At 29.8% G+C, this 24,344-nt stretch overlaps 5 protein-coding genes across 10 annotated transcripts; 3 read left to right on the plus strand and 2 right to left on the minus strand.

The window, feature by feature from the left end:
• The first annotated feature begins 247 nt into the window (after positions 1-247).
• Positions 248-6,699, plus strand: LOC124491224 (uncharacterized). 6 transcript variants are annotated; one of them, XM_075730656.1, is made up of 9 exons: positions 759-1,246; positions 1,526-1,793; positions 2,371-3,339; positions 3,404-3,790; positions 3,873-3,969; positions 4,020-4,713; positions 4,785-5,301; positions 5,405-5,547; positions 5,652-6,699. In XM_075730656.1, the coding sequence occupies exons 3-9, from the start codon at positions 2,607-2,609 to the stop codon at positions 6,123-6,125; spliced, it is 3,045 nt and encodes a 1,014-aa protein (XP_075586771.1). In that variant the 5' UTR covers positions 759-1,246; positions 1,526-1,793; positions 2,371-2,606; the 3' UTR covers positions 6,126-6,699. The 6 variants fall into 6 exon arrangements, with proteins under 6 accessions (XP_075586768.1, XP_075586770.1, XP_075586772.1 ...); XM_075730653.1 differs by lacking the exon at positions 1,526-1,793 and having other exon boundaries at positions 248-1,246; XM_075730655.1 differs by lacking the exons at positions 759-1,246; positions 1,526-1,793 and adding an exon at positions 248-386.
• A 1,946-nt stretch (positions 6,700-8,645) lies between these two features.
• On the minus strand, positions 8,646-11,256 carry LOC124490268 (uncharacterized). The gene has a single exon (XM_075730500.1). The coding sequence runs from the start codon at positions 11,164-11,166 to the stop codon at positions 9,667-9,669; it is 1,500 nt and encodes a 499-aa protein (XP_075586615.1). The 5' UTR covers positions 11,167-11,256; the 3' UTR covers positions 8,646-9,666.
• A 1,208-nt stretch (positions 11,257-12,464) lies between these two features.
• Positions 12,465-15,562, plus strand: LOC124490660 (amine oxidase [flavin-containing] B). The gene is made up of 5 exons (XM_047053196.2): positions 12,465-13,502; positions 13,569-13,804; positions 13,873-14,681; positions 14,765-15,125; positions 15,188-15,562. The coding sequence occupies exons 1-5, from the start codon at positions 13,430-13,432 to the stop codon at positions 15,368-15,370; spliced, it is 1,662 nt and encodes a 553-aa protein (XP_046909152.1). The 5' UTR covers positions 12,465-13,429; the 3' UTR covers positions 15,371-15,562.
• A 146-nt stretch (positions 15,563-15,708) lies between these two features.
• On the plus strand, positions 15,709-17,792 carry LOC124490661 (amine oxidase [flavin-containing] B). Its single transcript, XM_047053199.2, has 3 exons — positions 15,709-15,866; positions 15,951-16,192; positions 16,274-17,792. The coding sequence occupies exons 1-3, from the start codon at positions 15,812-15,814 to the stop codon at positions 17,606-17,608; spliced, it is 1,632 nt and encodes a 543-aa protein (XP_046909155.1). The 5' UTR covers positions 15,709-15,811; the 3' UTR covers positions 17,609-17,792.
• Positions 17,631-24,021, minus strand: Ptpmeg (protein tyrosine phosphatase Meg). The gene is made up of 9 exons (XM_075730658.1): positions 22,867-24,021; positions 22,554-22,790; positions 22,155-22,470; positions 21,726-21,934; positions 21,460-21,648; positions 19,039-21,391; positions 18,875-18,974; positions 18,406-18,804; positions 17,631-18,344 (listed from the first exon to the last, which is right to left on the minus strand). The coding sequence occupies exons 1-9, from the start codon at positions 23,170-23,172 to the stop codon at positions 18,065-18,067; spliced, it is 4,389 nt and encodes a 1,462-aa protein (XP_075586773.1). The 5' UTR covers positions 23,173-24,021; the 3' UTR covers positions 17,631-18,064.
• Positions 24,022-24,344: the final 323 nt, after the last annotated feature.

A 24,344-nucleotide genomic window follows, 5' to 3' on the forward strand; every position in this document is an offset into this window, starting at 1 on the left:
CGATACATACCAAATCATATCTAAGCTTTTTTTTTTGGGTTTTCAGCCCAAAACATTTTATCATGCGTATAGTGTGTGTGTGTGTGTGTGTATGACCAATGCAACAAGTTTGGTAACTTTTTTTCATTCAATGATCCAATGATCATCATCATCATGTATTTATATATTTTCTTCAATGTAAAAGCGGCTTCGGCATTATAATTATTAAAAGAAAGATGTATATAAAAAAAAAAACTAAAATCAAACCAGAGATATGATGATGCAGAAAAATAAAAATCATATTTATTGATGATGAGATTGATTTATTTTCACATCTCTCAAAGTGTATTTTGTCTGAACAAATTTTGTTCATTCAATATAATCATCAGCATCGACAACGACAACAAGTAAGATTTTCTTTCATTTCATTTCATTTTTTTTTTTTTTTTTTTTTTGTTATTAAAAATCAAGTTGTTTTTTTTTGTTCGTTTGATAATTTGTAAAACGGGAAAAAATTTTTTTTTTTTTTTCTTGAAATGAAAAAGAGAATCTGTATATATTGTATAACACTCGTACACTCGTACACACATTGACTAAGTGGTAGTATAACACAAAACGAACGAGGGAAAGTTTTCAACGAAATCCACATACACACACACACACACACACTGATAGAGTCCAGTGAAAAATCTTTACAGCCGCTTTTTTCTTTTACAAGACTTTCTCTTTTATTTTCATTCATCATCATTTAAAAACATAGAGAGAAAGACAAAATTTTCACAAACAAACAAACAAAAAAAATCCATCATCATCATCATCATCATCATCACCAACTTGAAAAAAAAGGACTGGATCATCGTCGTTCTACGTTATTATCATCGTCATCGCCAACATTCACCATCATCATGAATCTTTATTGGAAGGGAAAAATCTGAAAATTTTTTCAACATTTCTTCAATGTTTTTTTTTAAAAAAAAAAGAAAGAAAAGAAAAGAAAAAACCAATTTACCAATCAACGTTCCATTCGTCTCAACAGCAGACTTTCTCTTTCTTTTGGCTTTGGTCTGGTCTTTTTCTCTCTTCATTTTTTTTTCTTTGCTTATGTTCCATAATGTAGTAAACAACGAAAACTAAAACGAATACGACGACAACAACAAGGAAATTTTTTTTCCCAAATTTCGGGATTTCTATTTCACTATTTCATTTCATCATTTGTTGTTTGTTGCCAATTGGATAATTTTTTTTTGTTCATTTCTGCTCCCGAAAAGTAAGTTTATGTTGTTGTTTTTGTGTGTGTGTGTGGGTTTGGTAAAAAACAACAAGTGAATTTTGTTTTGACTATTCGAATTTATCTGGTTTCACTATAGTGATATCTGTGTATGTGTGTGATAATATCGATTGTTGTTCCGTTGTGCAATTCTTTATCATATTGATAAAAATAATGGTCAATGGCCAAAATTTGTCAATATGTGTGATTAATTATTCTAATTTAGTCATTAAATCAAATCTTCAATCATCATCATCATGAACAACAATTTTTGTTTAGTTTTATTTTAGTAAATTTCTGTTTATCATGATTACCATCATTTCATATCTAAATACCGGAAACCTAATGTCCACATTAAAAAATATCGTTATAATAAGCCACCAATCAATTGAATGAAAAATAAATAAAATTCAAAAGCGGAAATACTCTCCAACAGGAAAGATTGATTTCCTCCTCGTTTACTGTTTGTGGTGTGTGTGTGTGTGCTGTACGTGTGGACATCCGGTGCAGTTTTCAACCAATAAAGCCGTCACAATTGTCATAAATGGTAAAAAAATTAAAAAAAAAGACATTCGAAATCAGAGAAACAAACCAAATTTATTGATTATCCTTCAAATTGATTTACGATTGATATTGTTGTATCTAAAATCATAATCATCATCAGTATCATCATCATTCCAATGATCATCAATCAATTCAGAAAGAAAAACAGAAATTTTTATCTTTACTTCTTGATTCAATATAATTTCTGGGTGACCATGAATTTTATTTTTCAAAAAAATTAATCTAGATGTGTGTCTGCCTTTTTCTTTTTCCATGTTGGTGTGTACTTTTTTTCTGTAATTCCATTCAATTTGATTCAATTAATTTGATATGATTTTTTTGCGTGTTATTAACAACAACAGCAACAGCAACAATAATAATAAACAACAAACAACCAAAGAGAAATTTGCTTCTCACCATTCATAATGATGATCATCATCATTGAGCAGCAAAAAAAACCAAATAGCTAATAGAAACCGATTAGTTCGATGAAAAATTCTTGATGATCGTTGTTGTTGTTGTTGTTGCTGTTGCTGTTTGAATTAATTAACTGTGTGTGTTTGTATTTTATCGATATCCAGATCTTTGTTAATTAAATATTCCGTGAAGATATTGAAATATTGAATATTAATGTGTTATTTTATGTGATACATTATCAGACTTGTACCAATAAAAAAAATCTGTAAAATTCGAAGAAAAAACTTCTTTTCAACATTTAAGCATTCATTCATTCATTCATCATTGCTTCGGCATTCAAAACGGATTTTTGGAATAATTTTTTTTTGTTTTTGTTTTTTTAATCGTTTAAAAATTTACAATGAAATCGACAAAATTATTATCATCATTGTTAATCATAACATTGATGATTATATCGATGATGATGATGATCGATGCTAATAATCGAAGAATTCGTTCATCACCGTCTTTACATAGAATAAGCCGATCATCATCAAAAACAGATGATAAAACTGATGATATTTTAACAACGACAACTTTGGATGAAATTCATCTTGACGATGGAGAAGATCATAATCATCATCATCATCATGATGAAAAACCTGTTGATAGTACCGAAATGGGAGAATTATCTCGATCATCAAGACAAGTATCAACATCGACAACAACATTTCCAACAACAATTGAAATGAATTCTTCGGATGAATCATCATCGGAACCTGAAAAATCGAAATCAACTGCTGCTGCTGACGAAGAAGATGAAGATGAAGATGATCCATGGGCCGATGTTGATGATGATGATGAAACAATGTTAAAATCCGGTAAATTGAATATTGTTGATCAAATGAGACAGCTACGTGAACAAGGCCGTTATATACCATATGAATTGACAACAAATCATATGAATGAAACAATATCACGTGTTGTTTCGGCATATGAAATTTTGGATCAATATTATTTACCATCAAGAGAAACATGGGAAAAATTACTTGGTCTAGTCACTGGTTTAGATGTAACCGTACAACCGGAATGTTTTGCATCCTATTTTCAAGGTGTTAGCGGTTTTCGTGGCTATGAAACATGGGCATATCGATGTATGTATTATTTTTGCAATGTCATTTTGTTTATCCAATGGCTATTTTTTTGACCAAACTATAGTTTTGGATGTACGTGGAAGATTTCCCGAATCCGGTACATTACATGGAAAATTTTCCAGTTTTGGTGAATGGGATGAATGTTTTGAATTGGAATCACCACAGAGTTCTTCAACCGGTTTAACTGTAAAATCACAATATTGTATGTTGGAAGTGAAAATACCTTATCCAGTTGTAAATAATTTGGAGGAATTGAAACAAGTGGTCGATGTTAATCATCCATGGTTTATGAAAATGAAAAAATATCTACGAAATTTTCGTCTACACAACCTGTTTACGCCATATAAATTGATTGAATTACTTCAGATGACCAATGGTACAATTTATCGTGCTGGCCTTTGTATACCACATCTTTGTAAACAATATGAAATTGAAAATCTTATACAAAATTGTAAGTTTCATGCCATTAGCTCTGCATGTGTGTGTGTGTGATTGGATTTAAATTTTAATTTATTTCATTCCTTCAATCACAGTAACTTATCCAATTTTTCGTATGCCATTACAATTGGGACCTAAATGTTATAAAATTGATGATCCAGTTAAATTTAAGCCACATCAACTTGTTGCTGCGTAAGTTTTTTCTTGTGTGTGTATTCCTAATTTTGATTTTCCATTTATAGAACATTGATCACAGCATTGGTTGCATTCGTCATACTTTGTACAATCATTGAATTCTACAATATTAATTATGATCGTACAACAGCAAAGAATAATCTAAAACTTGGAAATGTTATGTTTCAACATGATTTGATTATGAAACCGAATTTATTTCTTTATTCATTCTCAATGATTACAAATAGTCGTAGTTTATTGAAACATTCACGTTTTAGTTCATTAGATTCGATGAAATTTTTATTCATGATCTATATACATCTTTATAATTATTTCAATCTACAATCAACAATTGGCTTTGTTTCATTGAAACGTATATTCACAACATATCCGGCATTAGCAATGCGTAGTGATCGTTATACTTGGTTCCGTACAACATTACCATTTGAACCGATATTTATAATTAGTGGCCTAGTGGTTGGTTTTAATATTCATCAAAAATTGAAAGGATCATTCACAAAGAATAATTATCTACTTTATGTTGCACGTTTATGGGCACAATTTGCTGCTACTTATATTGGTTCAGTGTTTTTCATCTATCTATTACCGGTTATGAATCGTGCACCAGTATGGGAAAATGGAATGTCATGGTTAGATGGTTGTCTTAATCCACAAATTGTATTGAATGGATTATTATTCATTTCAAATTATAATGTACAAATGGGTTCAATGGGTGGCCGTCATTCACCAATATTACCGATGGTAAGTTACATTCCACATTCAATTATTTTGTTGTTTTTGTTGATTTATACGAAATTTTTCATTAAATCTAGTGTAATCCACCAACATGGATGACATCTGCATTAATACAATTATTGGTTATTGCACCGATAATTGTTTATATTGCCTATCAGCTAAGCAAACGTGGTGCATACATTTTTTTCATGTCAATCATAATTATTGGTTTTCTAATGAATTTATTACCATTCATTGTGTTTGGTATAAAACCGGATGTACATTTTCTGGAATTTGAAACCCTATATGAAACAATACTATCACATTCATGGTATCGTTATGGAACGCAAGCTTATATCGGTTGTTTTCTAATGGGCATCATGGCTGGCTATCTTCTAGTCGATTTTAAAATATTATTACGTTTTGAAATTGAAACCACTGTATTGGTTGTTTCATTCATATTGATACAGATATCGATAGCAGTGAACAATGTATTCTGGCGTCTAGATCGACCACCATCATTGATATTATCATTAACATGGTATACATTGATACGTTTCCTTGGTTCAGTTGGTTTTACCGGTATATTCTTTTTGATTGCATCGAATCGTTGTAGTAAGTGTAAAACAATTTCAAAAAAAAGAACGAAAACTTGAAAAAAAACAATGCTCAAACGATTCATCATTTGTTTTTTTTCTTTGTTCTTTTGTTTCAATAGGTTTATTCAATCGACTCTTAGATTGGTCACCATTACGATCAATCTCTCGTCTTGCTTATTCATATTTTATGGTACATATATTGATCGTTTTCTATCGTATATTCTCCACTAAAGATGTCCAATCAATGACCGATTCAATGATGGTAAATATAAATGTTCCGAGAATGCCATCGATTCTTGATTTTTTTTTATATTGACCCTAATGACTGAATTAATGATTATTTTTGTTTTGTTTTTATTTTTTTAGTTGCAAAATTTTGCCATCGATGTTATGTTCACATTATTACTTGCATATCTATTCTATTGTATGGTAGAATGTCCATGTGTGAACATATTGAATTGGAGTCAAGGAAAAATATTTTTCGATGTTGAACATGTACAACAATCATCGAATGAAAAATCAACAACAATGATGATGATGACGAATGGTGGTGATGGCCATTTACACATTAACAATAATATATCAACAGCAACAACCGGTTCATTAGATCAATTGGCAACAACACAACAACAACAAGATAAATCATCAGCATTAAAGAATGTGACCAATAATAATAATAACATTGGCTATACAAATAATGCATATGTTAGTAATGGAGATTTATCATCATCATCAACATCATCTTCGTCGACACCACCACCACCATCCATTAATAAAAATAATAATGGTGATGATCAACAACAACCAATTCAATCTAAAGAAGATGTTGAAAAATGTTAACATTAAATCAACACATAAACAAAGAATCCATTGAATCAGCGTGTGTGTGTGTGAATGAATCAATAACATCATCATCATCGTCATCATCATCATTATCATAGAATTGAAATACCAAAAAAAAAAAAAAAATACGATGAAATCCAAAATGTAGCAAAACAACTAGAAAGCAAACAAAAAAATTGTGATCACAAAATCAATATATTGTCATAATTATATAATTACACATTCTGAAAAGAACAAAAAAAAATTATTATTTCGATTCTTTTCGATTAATTAATAATAATAATAAAAAAAATTTTTTTTTCCGTCACATTTCAAAAAAAAGATAATTTTCTCGTTCTCATTGTATTTGTTGTATAAGCAGTTTGACAACCAATTACCTATTTTCAGAAAAAAAATCCATTTCCATTTCCATTCTATTCCTTTTCATTTATTATTTATTTTTCGGATAAAAATTTTGTAACAATAAGTTTCAATTTCAAACAAACAAACAAAAAAAAGAAATAAATTGTGATTCTTGGCTGATTGGTTTCTCATTGGAAACTATTCCGACAGGAATTGTTGGCTTTCATTATTTCGAATGTTTATTTTGTTTTTGTTTTTGTTTTTTTTGTAATGAGGTTGACCATTTGTTTGTTTGTCATCATCATCAATAGAAAGACAATGTCGTTATTTTGTTTGATTGTTCCGTCATTAAATGTAATTATTATTATTATTATTATTATTATCACATCGTCATCATACAATTGAATTCGATTTTTAATGAAAGGTAATTATTCAAATCAATTGTGATCGTATTTCTTTACATTCAATCATTCATTCATTTTTTAAAAAAAAACCCGAGAATTCAATTCTTTTTGTTTATTGTCATTGAAAGTGATGGGAATTGAAGAAAAAAAATAGACAGAAATTACTGGCCATAACAATTGTGATTGTTTTGGGGAAACTTTTTTTTGTTTGTTTGTTTGTTTGTCAGTAAAAAAAAATTCATTGAATTTGATCAGAATTTTTTTTTCATCGAATTTAATCGGTTAATCAATCAATCAATCATATTGATCATGTCGATCGATCAACAACTCTGATTTGATCGAACAATTGACCAATTGATATATCAATGATGATCATCATTGTCAACACACACAGAGGGAAAGTTTTTTTTGTTTCAGAATCGAATAAAAATCCAAAGTTTCAAAAAAGTAGCCATCACAGATTTATGTGGACAAGTTTCAGATATCATTTTTCATCATACAGTTAAAATTAACGACATTATAAACTACTGTGTGTGTGTGTGTATGTGTGTGTAATTGGGTAAAGAAAAAAAAAGTAACATGAAACTATTGCAGAGAGAGAGAGAGAAAATGAACAAGAAACTTGGTAAAAACTTTGCCAAAATCAAACAACACATGAATGAATGAATGAATGACATTCATACACACACACACTAACTGACACTGGACATTTGTTTATTTCGCTGGTTCTAGAAACCACATGATTTTTTTGTTGTTGTTGTTGTTGTTTTTGTTTTTGCTTTCTGACACTTCTTTTCGTGTTTGACAATATGAACATTTTTTTTTTGAAGATATATTTGCATGAATGCAATACTATGACATTTGTTATTGTTTGCTGTAGAATAAAATCAGAATATGAACCACTTTATGAACAGTTAGTGATGATGATGATGATGATGGCCATCCAATGGTCATTCAGTCAGTCATATATAGTGACCAGAATTGAAATTGGATCATCATTTTTTGTTGTTGTTGTTGTTGTTGTTCAGTGTGATTATGTCAACATAAATTATGTTTGTACAATAGATAAAGAGAAATTTTTTTTTATCCTCACCATCAATTTCAGTTTATTTTCATTTCATTTCATTTTCTTTAAGGATTCATCTTCACCCCATACACATATGGTGCATGGATTTAGTGAATGCAGTAATAACAACAACAACAACAACAACAACAAAAATATTCTCTCGGTCAACTTGAATGTGAAACAACAACAACAACAACAACAATAATAATAATAACGACGACTAGAAACGCTGTAAAAGACGAAAAAATAAAAACAGAATCCTGAAAATGGATCATCATATTATATATGATGAGTGAAAAAAAAACTGAATCCAGAAAATCTTTTTATTCGACCCATGTTATGATTTTTTTTTTTGTTCTTTCTTTCTATGCCGATCATCATCATTTGTAATATGTGAGCGTATAGATTTATGATGCGTAAATACCATGACTGTTAGTTAGGCTGCCCACCACCACCAACAATCGTATATACACGAATATAATAGAATGGCAGTATCCGGCATGTTCAAGAAAATATTAATTGAAAAAAAAAGATTGAAAATTTATCATTTTCCAAGATGAATGAATGAATGAATGATGATGTGAAATTTAAATGAAATTATTTTTCGGAAATTTATTTTCCATTGAATGAAAAAAAAATGATGAAATTATTGATTTTTTATTTTTTCTTGATTTAACAAACTGTTCGTTTATCATATATCATCATCATCATCATCATCAGCATCATCATTTTTGGAATTCTGATGGATCGAAAGATGATGATACTGGTGATGATGACGATGAGGTTGACAGGTTGGAACGCCCATTTTTCAACAACAACAACAACACAAAAAGGACCGCCCGCTTCGAGAATATTATACCAAGAAAATAAAAAATAAAAAAAAACGAAACGAAAATATCGAATGTCAAGCTATTTTTTTTTTGTTTCAAAATATATAATGTCTCTGGATGTGTGGATACAATATAACAGCAATTATTATTATGATCATCTTTATTATCACCAACAACAACAACATCAACATCATCATTATTATTATTATTTTCACGAGAATCCACCCACACACACACACACATAGAGAGAGAGAGAGAGATAGACAGAAAAAAAACACTTGGCATGTTCAAGAATATAATAATGTTTGTGGTATAACGATATTGAGATGAAAATCAAAAAAAAAAAGAAAAAAAAATGAAGAATGAAAAAAAAATTCTGTTAATCTATATAATTCTTGTGTGTGTGTGTGGTATGTTTTTTGTTGTTGTTGTTGTTGTATACATAGTGTATTGTGTATTGTTTGTTGTTTTGTCATGAGAGATAGAGGATATTGGAGAATTCCTATGGGTTTTTGTTTGTTTGTTTGTCGGTTGTATACGAGATGATGATGATGATGTGAAAAATTCTTATTGTTATTGTTTCTTGCCATGTTTTTTTCTTTGTTTTTTTTTGTTTGTTGGATTATAAAAAAGATAAGTCTCTTGATCGCAGGATATTAACCGTATAAAATTTATTATATTTGTATTATTGATATTAATGTAATGATGATGATGATGATGATGACCGTCATATCGGTGAAAGATACCGGGTGTGTGGAACGAAAATTTTTTCTTAATATCGGTATACTCATTTCCTGAAAGTAATTAACAGTAAAAAAAACACACACACATAGTGATAAAAAAACATCTTCAATAACAACAACAACAACAACAACTACGAAAAAAGAAAACAATGTTTAAATATCGGTTGTTTCAATCATAAATGCATGATTAAAATGAACGGTCGTTGGATCAGGATATTGTTGTTTTAATTGAACAATCGAATGACATGGATGTTGTAGTTGTTGTTGTTGTCGATTATCAACATTCGAATCGGATGTTTGTGAGTCTAATAAATTCAACGATCTTGTGTCGCCATCTGTCGTCGAATGAGTCAATAATAAATTTGATTCATTATTGTTATTATTTTGATTCTGATGATTATTATTAAATGTTAATCGTGGTTGATTTGATCGATTATTATTATCATGATGATGATTTAAATTACTAAATGAAAAAAATCGATCAAATATTGATGATGACGTTGTTGCTGCTGCTGCTGCTGCTGTTGTTGATGATGATGATGATGATTTTAATGCAGAATTTTGTCGAGAAAATTTTGAATTCCATACAAATGATGATGATCGTATATCATCATCATCTTCATCATAATCATCATCGTCAAGAATATTCTTTTGTGATGATTGTTTTGGTTGTCGAAAATGACGACGTCGATGATGTGGATGATTATAATGTAAATATCGTTGTAGATAACATTTTTGATAACAAAACCATATGATTATGATTGAAAACAAAATAATCCATATGAATAAATTTATCGATAATAAATAGATTAATTTTCTAATGTCATCATCGATTATGATTGTATTATGATTATTATTATTTTGATGTAAAAAATCTAATTCACCATCATTTTCATATGATATTATAGATTTAGTTTGATTATTTTTGTCATCACTATTATTATTACTATGTTCACAAACGACCAAAAATGCATCCGAACAGGTTACATCATACCAACGGCCAAATAATAAATCCTGTTTTTCTGAACTCATTACAACACAATAATGTTTTGAATTTAGATTATTTGGTTCATTTGGTGCCCAATATGTAAATGATGACCAATGATTATTATCATCATCATCATCATCATTATTATTATTATCACCTGATGATGATGAATTATTAAGTCGATATAATGGACGACGATTATTTAGCCACATAAAATGTGTAGAATTTTTTCGTATTAAACTAAGCCATATTGAAAATTTTAGTTCAAGTTTTTCGAATAAATATGATCGAAGAAATCGTGTTTCATCAATCGAATCGATTTGTAATAGATGTGAATGATGATAACGTTCACAGATATTGATTGCTTCATGTATATTGGCACCGATCATATCATTATGAAAGAAATAACATTTATTCTTGAATGATATCCAGCCATCATCACAATAATGATGATTCAAAGTTTGATTATTCATCATCTTCATCATCATCATACGTGCATTACGTTGATGATCTATTTCAGTTTCAGTTAAAATTAATTCTTCACCATCATCATCATCATCATCGAATGATGATGTTTGATTGAAATTTTGTTTCATAATTATCGAATCAAATTGAATGAAAAACATCAATATTAAAAATATCACAATATTTAGACGCTTCATCATTATATAATCGTTATTTTTGTTGTGTTTTCTTTGTAAACTTTATAACATTTGATATTGATTTAAACGAGAAATTCAATTCGCATGAATATGTTCAATGTGTTGAAGAATAATAATCATGTGTATATATAGACAGCCAGAAATGTCGAATTTGAAATGAAAAAATTTTTTTTTTTTTGATGTCATTTCCTGTCATTGATGTTGTTGAACATGAAAAAAAAATATTTATCGTCAAATAAAATCGACAACGAAAAAAAAAATCAAAATAAACGGAAACATAAATGCCATACTATTGTTGTTGTTGTTGTTGTTGTTGCCGAATCCGTTTGTTGTTGTTATAATAATAACGGATAACAGCAACAACCAAAAAGGATTTAAATATATGCTAATTATTACAATGATGAAAAAATATTCGAATTTTTTTTTTTTTTTACTGAAGTTCGACCGTCTATATCGACTTGGTTGTGTTGTTGTTGTTGATGTTGAAATTATGATAAAGAAATCAAATCAAAATGATTGAAGATGATGATGATAATGATCTTGTCATATTCCGTTTCCGTTTTTTTTTCGTTTGTTCATTCATTCTTGATCACTATCGATTGTCATCATTATCAATAATAATGGTAATTTGATTTGATTTGATTTGGTGATGATAAGAAACCCGGATTTGTGAATTGAAATTCTTTTCTCTCATTTTTTTTTTTTTTTGCTGATTAATCATTGTTGTTGTTGCTGCTGCTGCAGTTGCTCACATCAATTATTATTTCATCACAGAATTTAGAAATGAATTTCAAATTCAAATTTTTTACATTTAATTTTATTCAATTCAGCATTCATTGTCAGCAAAAAAAACCGATATATGTCATATTAAAGAAAAAAATGAAAATTAAAAATTATTGAAATCGACAACAACAACAACAACAACAATAATAATGTAATATAAAAATAGAACAGAATTTGGCGTTGTTAAAATTATCCATTGTTGTTGAAATAGAATACATTTATTCTTTTTGTTTTCATTTCTCGAATTTTGATATTATTATTATTCTCATTATTCTGGATATATAAAAATGGAAATCATCATTTTGCGTTATTTTTTTTAAGAAAAAAAAATTCTTTTTTATTTTCATTATTTTCTTGAACAAAAGACAAAAATGACTACTACTGCTAGATGTTGATGATGATCATATCTCATTTGGCCTATAGAATAAAAACATCAATTGCCGTCGACATCAACAATAAAAGAAAAAAAATTGGATCGTTTTTTTTTTGTTTTCTTCAATTCGATCCAATGCTAGTGTGTGTGTGTGATAATTTTATTTATGATTTTTGGCACAATTTTTCTTCAATATTTTTTTCATATCTTGATCGTTTGGCTTTAATTTATTTATTTTTTTTCTTTTGCCAGATAAAAAATAGGGTACCCATTATCATCATCATCGTCATTTGAATTGTGTCGCTCCAGAAATCTGTATTCATTTTTGCTTCATCATCATCATCATCATCATCATCGTTGTTTTTCATCCTTGTTAATTTCAATTTTTAATCATTTTTCTTGGAAACAGAGATAGAGATTAAAAAAATACAGATTTTTTGTAATTTTCAACAACCATACAAACAAACCATTTAATCGCTTCAGGAACAATCGAGAATGTTTGGATAATATAAATATTGATATGGCTACAATGATGATGAATGGAAAATTAACCAAGAAGATAAGATTGATTTTTATATACTTGAATGGAAATATTTTTGGCCACTTGATGGCATTTAAAAATTGTTATTTTTTCCTGTTTCCCAAAAATCCTCCGATGAATCCTCATTGATGAAGTGTGGGTGGATGGATGATGAAGATAATTTTTCATAATGAATGAAATGGTATACGTGATGATAGTGTATCGATGAAATACTTCGAATGTATGAAAAAAAATTTTCGATAAGATGATGATTGTGTGTGTGTGTGTGTAAAATGTCATCAACCATTGACACAAACATTTTGATATCAGTCATTGGCGGCATGACACAATAATAATAATAAGGTCTCTTATGGATTCAAATAATGTACATTCGGATGTGTATAAATATATCAGCCAAGATTTGGTAATCATCATTATCATTCAGATACTTGATTTGATTCAAACCATACCTGATCAAGCAATCATCACTATAGTTCTTGTCTTACGAATTCTATAATCTAATAAAACCGAATTATTTTTTTCCGTATAAACACGGGCAATAGTGAAATTGAATTTATGCAAAAAAGAAAATGCCAGTTGTCAATGAATGTACGAATGATTCCGATAGATATAACGTAGCCATTATTGGTGCTGGCCTAAGTGGTATGTAAATTATATTGAATTTGATTGATTGATTCTTATGTAATCAACATTATTTATCACTATTAGGCCTATATGCAGCCAATATCCTCAATGATTATGGTATCACAAATTATTGTGTTCTTGAAGCACGTGATCGTATTGGTGGTCGTTTGTTGACTAAAAAAGATCCAAAAGTTGGCTGGGTTGATCTTGGTGGATCATATGTTGGACCAAGTCAACATTATATACAGAAATTGATCCAAAAACTTGGCATTGAAACCTATAAGATTGATGTTACAGGTAAAAGTGTCTATCTGAATCAGGTAAGAATCGGATTTTTTTTTTTGATCAACAAGTTATAATTGATCATTATTTTTTTTCCTTCTGATAGAAACGACGTTATTTACACAATGGTAATGAATTACCATCATTATCAAATAAATTGGTCGAACTAGAAATTCGTCATGTATTGAAATTAATGGATGAAATGAGTGAACAATTACCACGTGATGAACCATGGAAACATCCACAGGCAATCGAATGGGATCGACAAACATTTGGACAATTTTTGGATAAACATTGTTGGTCACAAGAGGCAAAAGATTTTATTGCAATCTATATTGGTTGTTGTACATCATGTGAAGCATATGAACAATCATTATTATGGTCATTATGGTACATACGACAATGTGATGGATTGGATATAATGTATAATATTGAAAATTCGGCACAAGATTCCAAACTAGTTGGTGGTACACAACAAATTTGTCAACAACTTTTACAGCGGATCGGTGTGGATAAAGTTAAATTATCTAAACCAGTCACCCAGATCATTATGGAAAATAAACAACAACAACAATCTGAATCTAAATCTTTGATACGAATTAAAACTTTGGATGGTGAATGTTTGAAATGTAATTATATTATAATGGCAATTCCACCTGTATTGGTACAAAAAATTCATTTCAATCCATCATTACCACCGGTTTATAGTCAAATGTTACAGAAATTTACAATGGGATCAGCAATCAAATGTATTGTTTATTATAAGGAACAATTTTGGCGTAATGATCAACAACAACAACAACAGCCATCATTAAATGGTAATATGTTGATTAATTGTCCACAGCCATGTGATGGACCAATTACATATACGGTTGATGATACTAAACCAGATGGTAGCTATCCGGCGATTGTTGGGTATGTTATTATTAATTAATATTTATTAAACTGTTGATGAAATATTTTTTTTTCTTCAAATCATCATTTTATCATCATGTAAGATTTATTATTGGTGATCGTGCACGTGATATGCTTGAACGTAGCCGAGAAGAACGTCTTCATTATATATGCCAAAGTTATTCACGTGCATTTGATTCGAAAAAAGCATTACAACCAATACATTATGAGGAACAAAATTGGATGGCTGAACAATATACTGGTGGATGTTTTACTGGTTTAGGTGCACCTGGATTTCTTACCAATTATGGTCTATTATTGAAACAACCATTATTTGATTGTATATTTCCAGCCGGTACGGAAACATCAACACATTGGGCAGGTTTTATGGACGGTGCATTACAATCAGGTGAACGTGCTGCATTTGAAGTTTTGTCACGATTAAATTGTAATATTAAAATTGAGGTATGATCAATTTTCTTAGAAATTTTTTGATTTTTTTAAGCTCATACAAGTCTATCCAATAGAAACCATTGATACGTGTGAAAAAATTTACTCAAAATAATTGTGGCCAACAAAATTTAAATTCAACGGATTTCAACTACACAAATCGAACAAATTTTCCATCCCTATCCATCAATCAATTGATCACATGGTCTAGCTTGTTGGTTGCTTTTTTCGGTGTTTTTCTTGGAATGGCAGCATTCTAATGATAATAATCATCAACATATAATTAGTAAAGCATGATTGGCATGAAAAACAATTTTTTTTTTCATTATTTTCGATATTCAAAATTATTTGTACTGTATACAGTACATCATTTACTGATGATAATCATAATTCGCTAAAAACAAATTAATTATCAATTAATAAAAATGAACAAAACAAATATGACATCCAAATATCAATTACGTTTGTTTTTCTTCGTTTTTTGTTTCGAAAAATCCACACATTTTATCTTATCTCCGGTGATGATGTGTGGCACACATTGTGTGCATCGCATGCGTTTATCAATGGATTATTATTCGATAAATCATCTGTCATTTGTGCGACCTTTTTTTTGGTTTGTCTACACAGCTCATTTGAATTATAATCAATACAGTTAATTTTGAAATTCAATAATTGTGTTTCTATATTGACAAGCAACAACAATGCCGTCTGACATGATGATCTATGATGTAATCGTAATTGGTGGTGGTTTAAGTGGTATGTGTTTTTATTATTCTTTGATTTATGAAATTTTCTTGATCAAATCAATTTGGATCGATTCATTTTTTATTTTATTTTCAGGTCTTAGCGCTGCTAAATTACTTGCCGAACGAAATGATGATTTAAATGTGGCTGTACTTGAAGCACGTGATCGTGTAGGTGGCCGTACATTTACCGTACAAAATGACAAAGTTAAATGGGTTGATCTAGGTGGTGCATATGTTGGCCGTGGTCAAAATCATCTTTTACGATTGATTAAAGAATTTAATCTTAAATTATACAATGTTAATGAAGTTGAAAATATTGTCTTTTATAATCAAAAAGTAATTTACAATTCATCGATCACTAAATTTCAAGAGAATTAATCATTTTATTATATTATTATTTCCCTTTCCCTACCGTAGAAAAATCAAAGAAATTTATTTCATTTTGATGAAATACCCAACATGGGTATATTGGCTAAATTAGATTTTTATTATATAATGCGATTAATGGATCAGATGGGCGAACAGATACCGGCGGATGAACCATGGAAAGCAACCAATGCTGAACAATGGGATCAGATGACATTCAAAGAATTTATTCAAAAAAATGTTTGGTCAATAGATATACAGAATTTTATGAAAATATTCATTGGTACATGTGTGACCAATGAAATGTATGAATCATCATTATTATGGTTTCTCTGGTATGTTAAACAATGTGGTGGAACAAGATCAATATTTTCAACCACATATGGTGGACAAGAATTCAAAATACATGGTGGTACAAATCAGATTTCTGATTGTATAGCCAATAGTATTGGCCGTGATCGTATCCATCTTAATGAACCGGTACATTATCTTGAACAATCGGCTGATCATGTTCTATTACGAACCATTGCTGGACATGAATTTCGTGCACGTTATGTTATAATGGCATTAGCACCAACATTACAACAGAAAATTCATTATCAACCACCATTACCACCAATGCGTAATCAATTGATTCAACGGGCACCAATGGGTTCCGTTCTTAAATGTATTGTTTATTATCGTAAACGTTTCTGGATCGATCATAATATGTGCGGAAGTTTAGTCATTTTTGGTGAAAATGATATTGAATGTCCTATAACGTATACATTGGATGATTCGAAACCGGATGGAACATGTCCAGCAATTATTGGATTTATGCCAGCTGATCGTGCAAGAAAACTATTGGATTTAACTAAAGAAGAACGATTAAAATTAATTTGTCAATGTTATTCAAAAGGATTCGCATGCGATGATGCACTTGATCCAATTCATTATGAAGAACAAAATTGGATGGCCGAACAATATTCTGGTGGTTGTTATACGATGGTCTGTGCACCAGGATTTCTTACCCGTTATGGACCATATTTACGTCGACCAATTGGTCGTATTTATTTTGCCGGAACCGAAACAGCATGGGATTGGTCAGGCTATATGAACGGCGCCATACAATCGGGTGAACACACCGCACTTGAAATTCTTGCCAAAATGGGTCGAATATCGCCATTAGAAATTAATGTTTCAGAGCCAGTATCGAAGGAATATCCACCCGTAATCATTCCAGCTACATGGATCGAACGTAATGGACCATCAGCACGTTCATTTATAGCCGGTGTTTCATTGACAACAATTGCTGCCACAATGTTTACCGTTTATTTCGGTTGGAAACGATGGGAATTTAATCAATATTGGCAACAATATATATCGCATTATATTATTGATTATTGATTTTTAATTGGAAATCAAAAAGTTTAAATTTCAAATATTTATAATCATTATTATTATTATTATTATTATTATGAAATACATTTTTGTAGTAGAAAAAGTAAATGAAAAAAATGGTGAAAAATTGTTCTAATTTACAGTGTCAATAACACAATTGATGATGTCGATAATAATAATACTTGATTTCGAATGTTTTGTTTGGACCGTCGTTGAGTTGAGAATACGAACGTGAAAAATGGACAAATGCAAGAAAAAATGTTACACATCATCATCGTCGATCATTTGAGAAAAAAAAGTTAAGATTAAAAAATTTGATTTGAACTAGAATGTTGGTCAAAAAAAATCCAATGGAATAGGACTGTTGATTAAATTCTTAATCATCAGCCCTTGGTAATATATCTTGTATGGAAATGGCACTGGTAGTAATAGAATCCTTAGTCATGATTAATCATTATCGAGCTAAGATAATGGTTTAGTTTCATCACCATCTGCATCTTTTTTTGTAACCATATCTGAATCAGTGATTTTATATTGATCCAATGGTCGTACAATATGATCACGAAATACACGATGTAATGCTTCACAAACGAAACGAAACTGTGTCGATGTTTGTATGAGCATCGCACGTTGATTACGCATAATTCGAACCAATTCTAATGGATAAACCGGTTGATTAGCTTCGATCAGACAGATTCCCGTTTCCATTAATATTAGTACACCGGTACGTCCGATTCCAGCACTGTTTGTAGAAAGTTTTATTAGTAAAAAGAAAATTGATAAAAATAATTCTTGTAATTTACCTGCAATGTACAATGACAGGTGATTCGGGTGCTTTTTGGCGAAGGTCACGAACTTTGAAAATAAGTTTCAGAAAATCGGTATCATCATCAGGCACACCTTGATCAGGCCATGCTAAATATTGTAAATGTGTTATATAATGTGTATTCTTATTTTCTGGATCAATCAATTTAAAACGACGTTCCAGAAAAGCACCACGATCTTGACAATCTTCAAGTGTCAAATCCAATAGATCATTCACAATCATTGTTTGACCTTCATCAGGCCAATATTTAAAACATTTTTTTCGGCCATCTTCGATCAATGGTGTAACCATGACGATTAATGTTGATCGTTGTTCCCAAACCATTTGCCAAAAATCACTAGTAGTACGTTTAAGTGGTCCCTGAGTTGCGATATATCTGTTAAAGTTTATAAAAAAAAATCCTTAAAATTAGAAAAAAAACAAATTCTTAAGAGACCAAAACAAACCTATTGACTACATTACTGGCTTCAACTTTCATTGTTACAAATGAAGCATTTATATAATCACCAGTATTACATTCATTCAATATGACACGTGTTGAATCGTCTAAATTGTGAAGAAAAATGGAATTTCGTAGTAGTTAATAATAATCATCATAAACAATACATACATGGTGCAATATCAAGATAACGATTTTTCGGCACATTATCCAACAGCCGTGCTATCGTTATTGTTTCATCTTCATTACGACGTGGTAGATATTCAAATTGTATGATTAATAAATCACCTTGTAGACCTTCATGTAAAAGATTCATTGAAGTATCCAATAATGATGCTCCTCCTCCTGAAGATGTATGCTCTACTTTCATACCATTATCGTCATCATCATCATCATCATCACCGGATTCTTCGGGATTAACATCATCAACAAACGGTGATGGTGAAAATGATTGCTGTTGTTCAGAATGAAATGTTTTCGATGAAATAGAATAATTTACCGGTGTATAATGAAATGGTGATTGTCGTGGATCACAATGATTATTATGATCAACTGTGTCTATCGATTCATTTGGACATTGACAAGGTTTATAACAAACAATCGGAAGTACCGATAATACAAGTTTAGCTTCTGGACCACTATCTTTAGTAGATCGTATTAACTGTACAACTTGTTCATGTTTTAAACCGGATACTTCTACTCCATTGATAGCTAATACTTGATCACCTTCATGTAATTTTGGTTCAGCATAATCGGCCGGTGTATTTGGTAATATACGTGATACCAATATTACCCGACAATCTTGATCATGGCCACCTTTTACATTGAAACCAAAACGACCTTGTTCATCTGGTTTCATTGTAACGGTCACAGCATGAATTGGTGAATCTGTATCAGATGATGGATCTGGTATAATAGATTGATTGATTGTACCATCATCATCATCATCATCATTATTATTAGGCATAGCTGCTGCTGCATCATCATATAATTCTTCAATTAATTCATGTATGGGCAGATCAAAATCAAATGTCGGTTGTTGTTGTTTATCCATTAAACTATTATTACCTTCATTATCTGTATCATTATCATTAGGTAATTGAATATCTTCAGTTATTGTTGATGTTTGGCTTGTTTCAGTAATGGCGGCAGCATCTTTATTATTATTATTATCATCACCTAATATCGTACCATTTGTTAATGAACCAATTGTTTTATCCGATGATGTTGTCGATATTGAATCAATAAATGGTAATGAGATCAATGTGGATGGTGTAAATGCTGTTGTTGTCGTAAATGTTGTCGATGTCGTTGTTGAAATTTTAGCCTGATCACCAACAGTGGAACCACCAATAGTTATGATTGTTGTTGATGGATCAATTATCGATTTTCCATCATCATCATCATTATTGCTATTAAAGATTTTTAATTTTTTATTATTATCTTTGGTCAATATTTTCATGTTATTGTTTGAGGTTGTAATGGTGGCAGCACTTTTATCACAACAAACTTTTTGATCATTGAGATCATTGGTTCCATTTTCCAATTCTAATTTTACTAATTGTTGTTGTTCAACATTATCCATTGGATTTAATGGCATAAATGATGATTCTATTGATGATGTCGATGTAGATGATGATGATGAAGAAATAAATTGAAATCCTTGTGAATGATGATTAGAATGACTAGTATTATTATTATTAATGATTGTATTTTCCGATTGTTTTTTCAAATGTTTTTGATGATGATGATTATTATTATTATGAATAAGATGACCAGATGATGATGATGATGATAATACTGATTTTGTAATTATTGATTTTGTCGTTGTTAATAAATCATTATCATTTTTAGCTGTTGTTGTAGCTAATGTTTTTGCTTTCTTTTCATTCATCATTATTATTTTTTTGTTTGTTGATGATGATGGCCCCAATAATGATGATGCTGATGATGATGATAATGAACCAGAACCGGTTGATTCCATTGATGATAACGCTGTTGGTGAATGTTTTCGTTGTTGTTGATGTTGTGATTGAAGATGATGATTCGATGTTGATGATGTACGTTCTTTCATCATACAACCATTCGTTACTGCTGCTGTTGTTGTTGTTGTTGTGGTACCACCATCCATTGTTGATAATTTAAGATTAACAATATGTTTCTGTGCATCCATTATTTTTGTTTTTTGTTGTTGATCATTACCATTTGTTGTTATTATTGGTGTTGCCGATGATTTTATTATCGATGATGATGCTGGCATCGTTGCATTACGTCCAGTATTACGAATAAATATACGTTCTGTACGTGTTAAACGACGACGATTCTCTTCAATTGTTTGAAATTCTGTTTTACCACTATAACGAAATTTTGAACCCAATGAAAAGAAAAAGAAGAATTTTTTCGTCAATGGTTTTGGTGTATGTAAACGAAAAAATGTATGCTGTTCAACACAAGATTTCCACAATGATTTACATGCACGATATGAACATAGATTGAATCCGATTAAATTATCAAATCGTTCGGTCTGTAGGATAATGATAAACAACAAAATTGTTATAAAATCATCATCAATCAATGTATGTGTATACTTACGCCTTCATGTTTTAATTGAATAAAAAAACATCGTCGTTTGAAAGAGATTTTGACAATTTTAGCCCATGAAAACATGTTAATTTTTCGATATTTTTGTTGTTGAACACTATCATCGCCATTATTATTAATTTTATATATAGTTAAACCGTTTGATGAAACACCAATTTTTATGTCTAGATTATCACAATCCTGAAAAAAACAATAAAAGAAAAAATTCTCAAATTATTCAGTTTTCACTAAATGATTTATGTCAATTAATTACATACCTTAGCATTATGTAAATCAACACCATATAATTCTAAATGTTTTGCTTCTTCAAGATAATTACATTCAGCATCAGCCGGTGTCTGTCCCTGATGTAAACGATGTAATGATTCAACTTTGCGACAAAATTCATCCGTTTGATTAGGTATAAAACGAAATTCATTCGAATATCCTGGCCTATGTTCATCTTCACAATAATCACCCAATTCAGCTATTTAAAAAAAAAATAAAATAAAATTTGTGCACATTATTATAATGGGAAAGGAAATTGGATTTGGTGTGTAGGGGAGAAAAAAAACCAAAAAAAAAAAAAAAAAAAAAATTTTTGTTTTGTTTATGAAAATGATGAATATATTGTCACAGGGAAATATTGTGCGTAACTCTCATGATTGAAAAAAAAACAGGAAAAAAAATATTTAAAATTGACATACATTGTAAAACATAACTAGCCAATGTGGCCATGATAGAATCCTGTTCTTCTTCATGTTGTCGTTGTTTTTGTCCGGAATTGTTTCCATCATTCATTGTTGTTGTTGTTATTGTTGTTGTTGTTGTTGATGATGATGATTGACATAATTGACCAGCTAATATATCTTTACGTATTTGTAGATAAAAATGATAACGTGTATATTCTTCTAATAAACGTGTCATTTCTGTTACATAGAATTTAACACGAAAATGTAATAGATATGGTTGTTGACAGAAACGCATCTGTTTACGTATTTTTTTCGTTGGATCAAGCCATTTCTATTTTTTTTTTTTTTTAATAATAAATGTTTTAATTAATTAGTCGATCGAATGAAAAAAAAACAAAGATTCATCATACTTACATTATATACAATTGTTCTTTTATTCATCATCATTGGACTATTACAATTCAATGTTATACCAGCATCATTTAAATCTTGTTGTGGTTGTTGTTGTTGATTAACACTTGATTGTGATGACGATGATGATGATGATGATGAACGAAATATTTCCGTAAATTGTAATGCAAAATATTCACGTTCAATCAATTCTAGATGACGAAATACGGCATCCATTAATTCTTCACCTTTTGCGGCACGCTAATTGATTAATTAATAAATATTAATTCGATTTTTAATTTTTTTTTCATATTCTCAATTTATTCATGTTACTTACATCAATTTCAAATATATGTTCAGTATCATCAAGAAAATGTACAATACATTTTATTGTTTCAGGTATCGGTACAATTGTACGACCGGTAATCAATGCGGATAGATTTGAAAAACGTCCACCAAAATTATTCGGTGATGATAATAATGATTGTGATAATGATGGATCATTTTCATTCTGATGTTGTTGTTGTTGTTGTTGTAATGATGATGATGATTGTTGTTGTTGTTGTTGACGCATACCACTTGCAATTTCATTTGCATGTACATTATATGTACCAGATAGTATGGATATAAATTTTCTTGACATTGTGTGTAAGTAAAAAAATAAACAAAAATGGAATATACTAGAAATAATGGAATTCAAGAATATTCTTTTGTGTGTGTGTGAGAGAGAGTCGAATGTGGAATGTGGGTGTATTTTTTTTTTTTGTTTTGGTTACAAATAAATGGGCAGAATAAATTTTAAATTCGACATCTGATTATTTGGTTTATTTGTTGAGCACACAAATATTCAAGAATTTGAATTTGATTCCTTTTCTTACTAAAATTTAATATATTTCATTTATATCAAGTGTATGATTGAATCGGTTTCAAGGTTTTATAAAAACATGAAAAAAAAAAATTCAGAATCATCACATATTATTAAGAATCAATTCTCAAATAAACAACCATGGATTGGCTGAATATAAACACATATTATAAATGAGAGAAAATGATGGTGAAAATAAAAAAACATTAAAGAGATCAGAACCGTCAGCTTTGTTCCATGATGATGATGATCATTATTTCTTTTATAAGCGGTTAATCTCTCTCTCTCTTTCTTAACAATGATTATAATCAATCACCAATCATCATCATTATCTGTGGATATTTTTTTTTTTGTACAGATAAGTTTCGGGTAATATCTGGATACAACATTATAAACAACAACAACAACATAATCGTCGTCGACAATAAATTGTAATTTATTTTTTTTTTTTTTTTAACTAGTGGCGACACATTAAATCGGTTTTCTATCCTCTTTACTCTTCTTTTTTTTTTCTTGGTCGCTGTCAGTTTGAACCAAACACACAACCAGCGAAAAAAAAATGCGAGCATATAGGCTGGTTATTAATATGTGTGTGTGTGTGTGTGTGTGGGCAAGGCGTGTATTGTTTATATGTTGTAAATGTTTTTATTTGTAAGAAAGAAAAATGAAAAAAAAATTCAACAAAAATAAATCTAAACCCAATTCATACGTTGAAAGTTATAGTGTGCGGTAATTTTTATTAATATTTTCTAATTTTTTCGAAATCTTTTTATAAATGTTGTGATGAAATCAATTTTTGTTTCGGTTAATAACCAATGAAAAACAATCGAATTAAATGATGATTTTTAACCAATTTTTTTCCATTCAAATCGAACAATTATGATGATTAGGATTTTTTTTTAACAAACTGCTGAAAGCTCGTCATGTTGAAATAGTCGACTATCGTATTG

This window comes from Dermatophagoides farinae, chromosome 4 (assembly GCF_024713945.1).
Source record: "Dermatophagoides farinae isolate YC_2012a chromosome 4, ASM2471394v1, whole genome shotgun sequence".
Classification (NCBI taxonomy): domain Eukaryota; kingdom Metazoa; phylum Arthropoda; class Arachnida; order Sarcoptiformes; family Pyroglyphidae; genus Dermatophagoides; species Dermatophagoides farinae.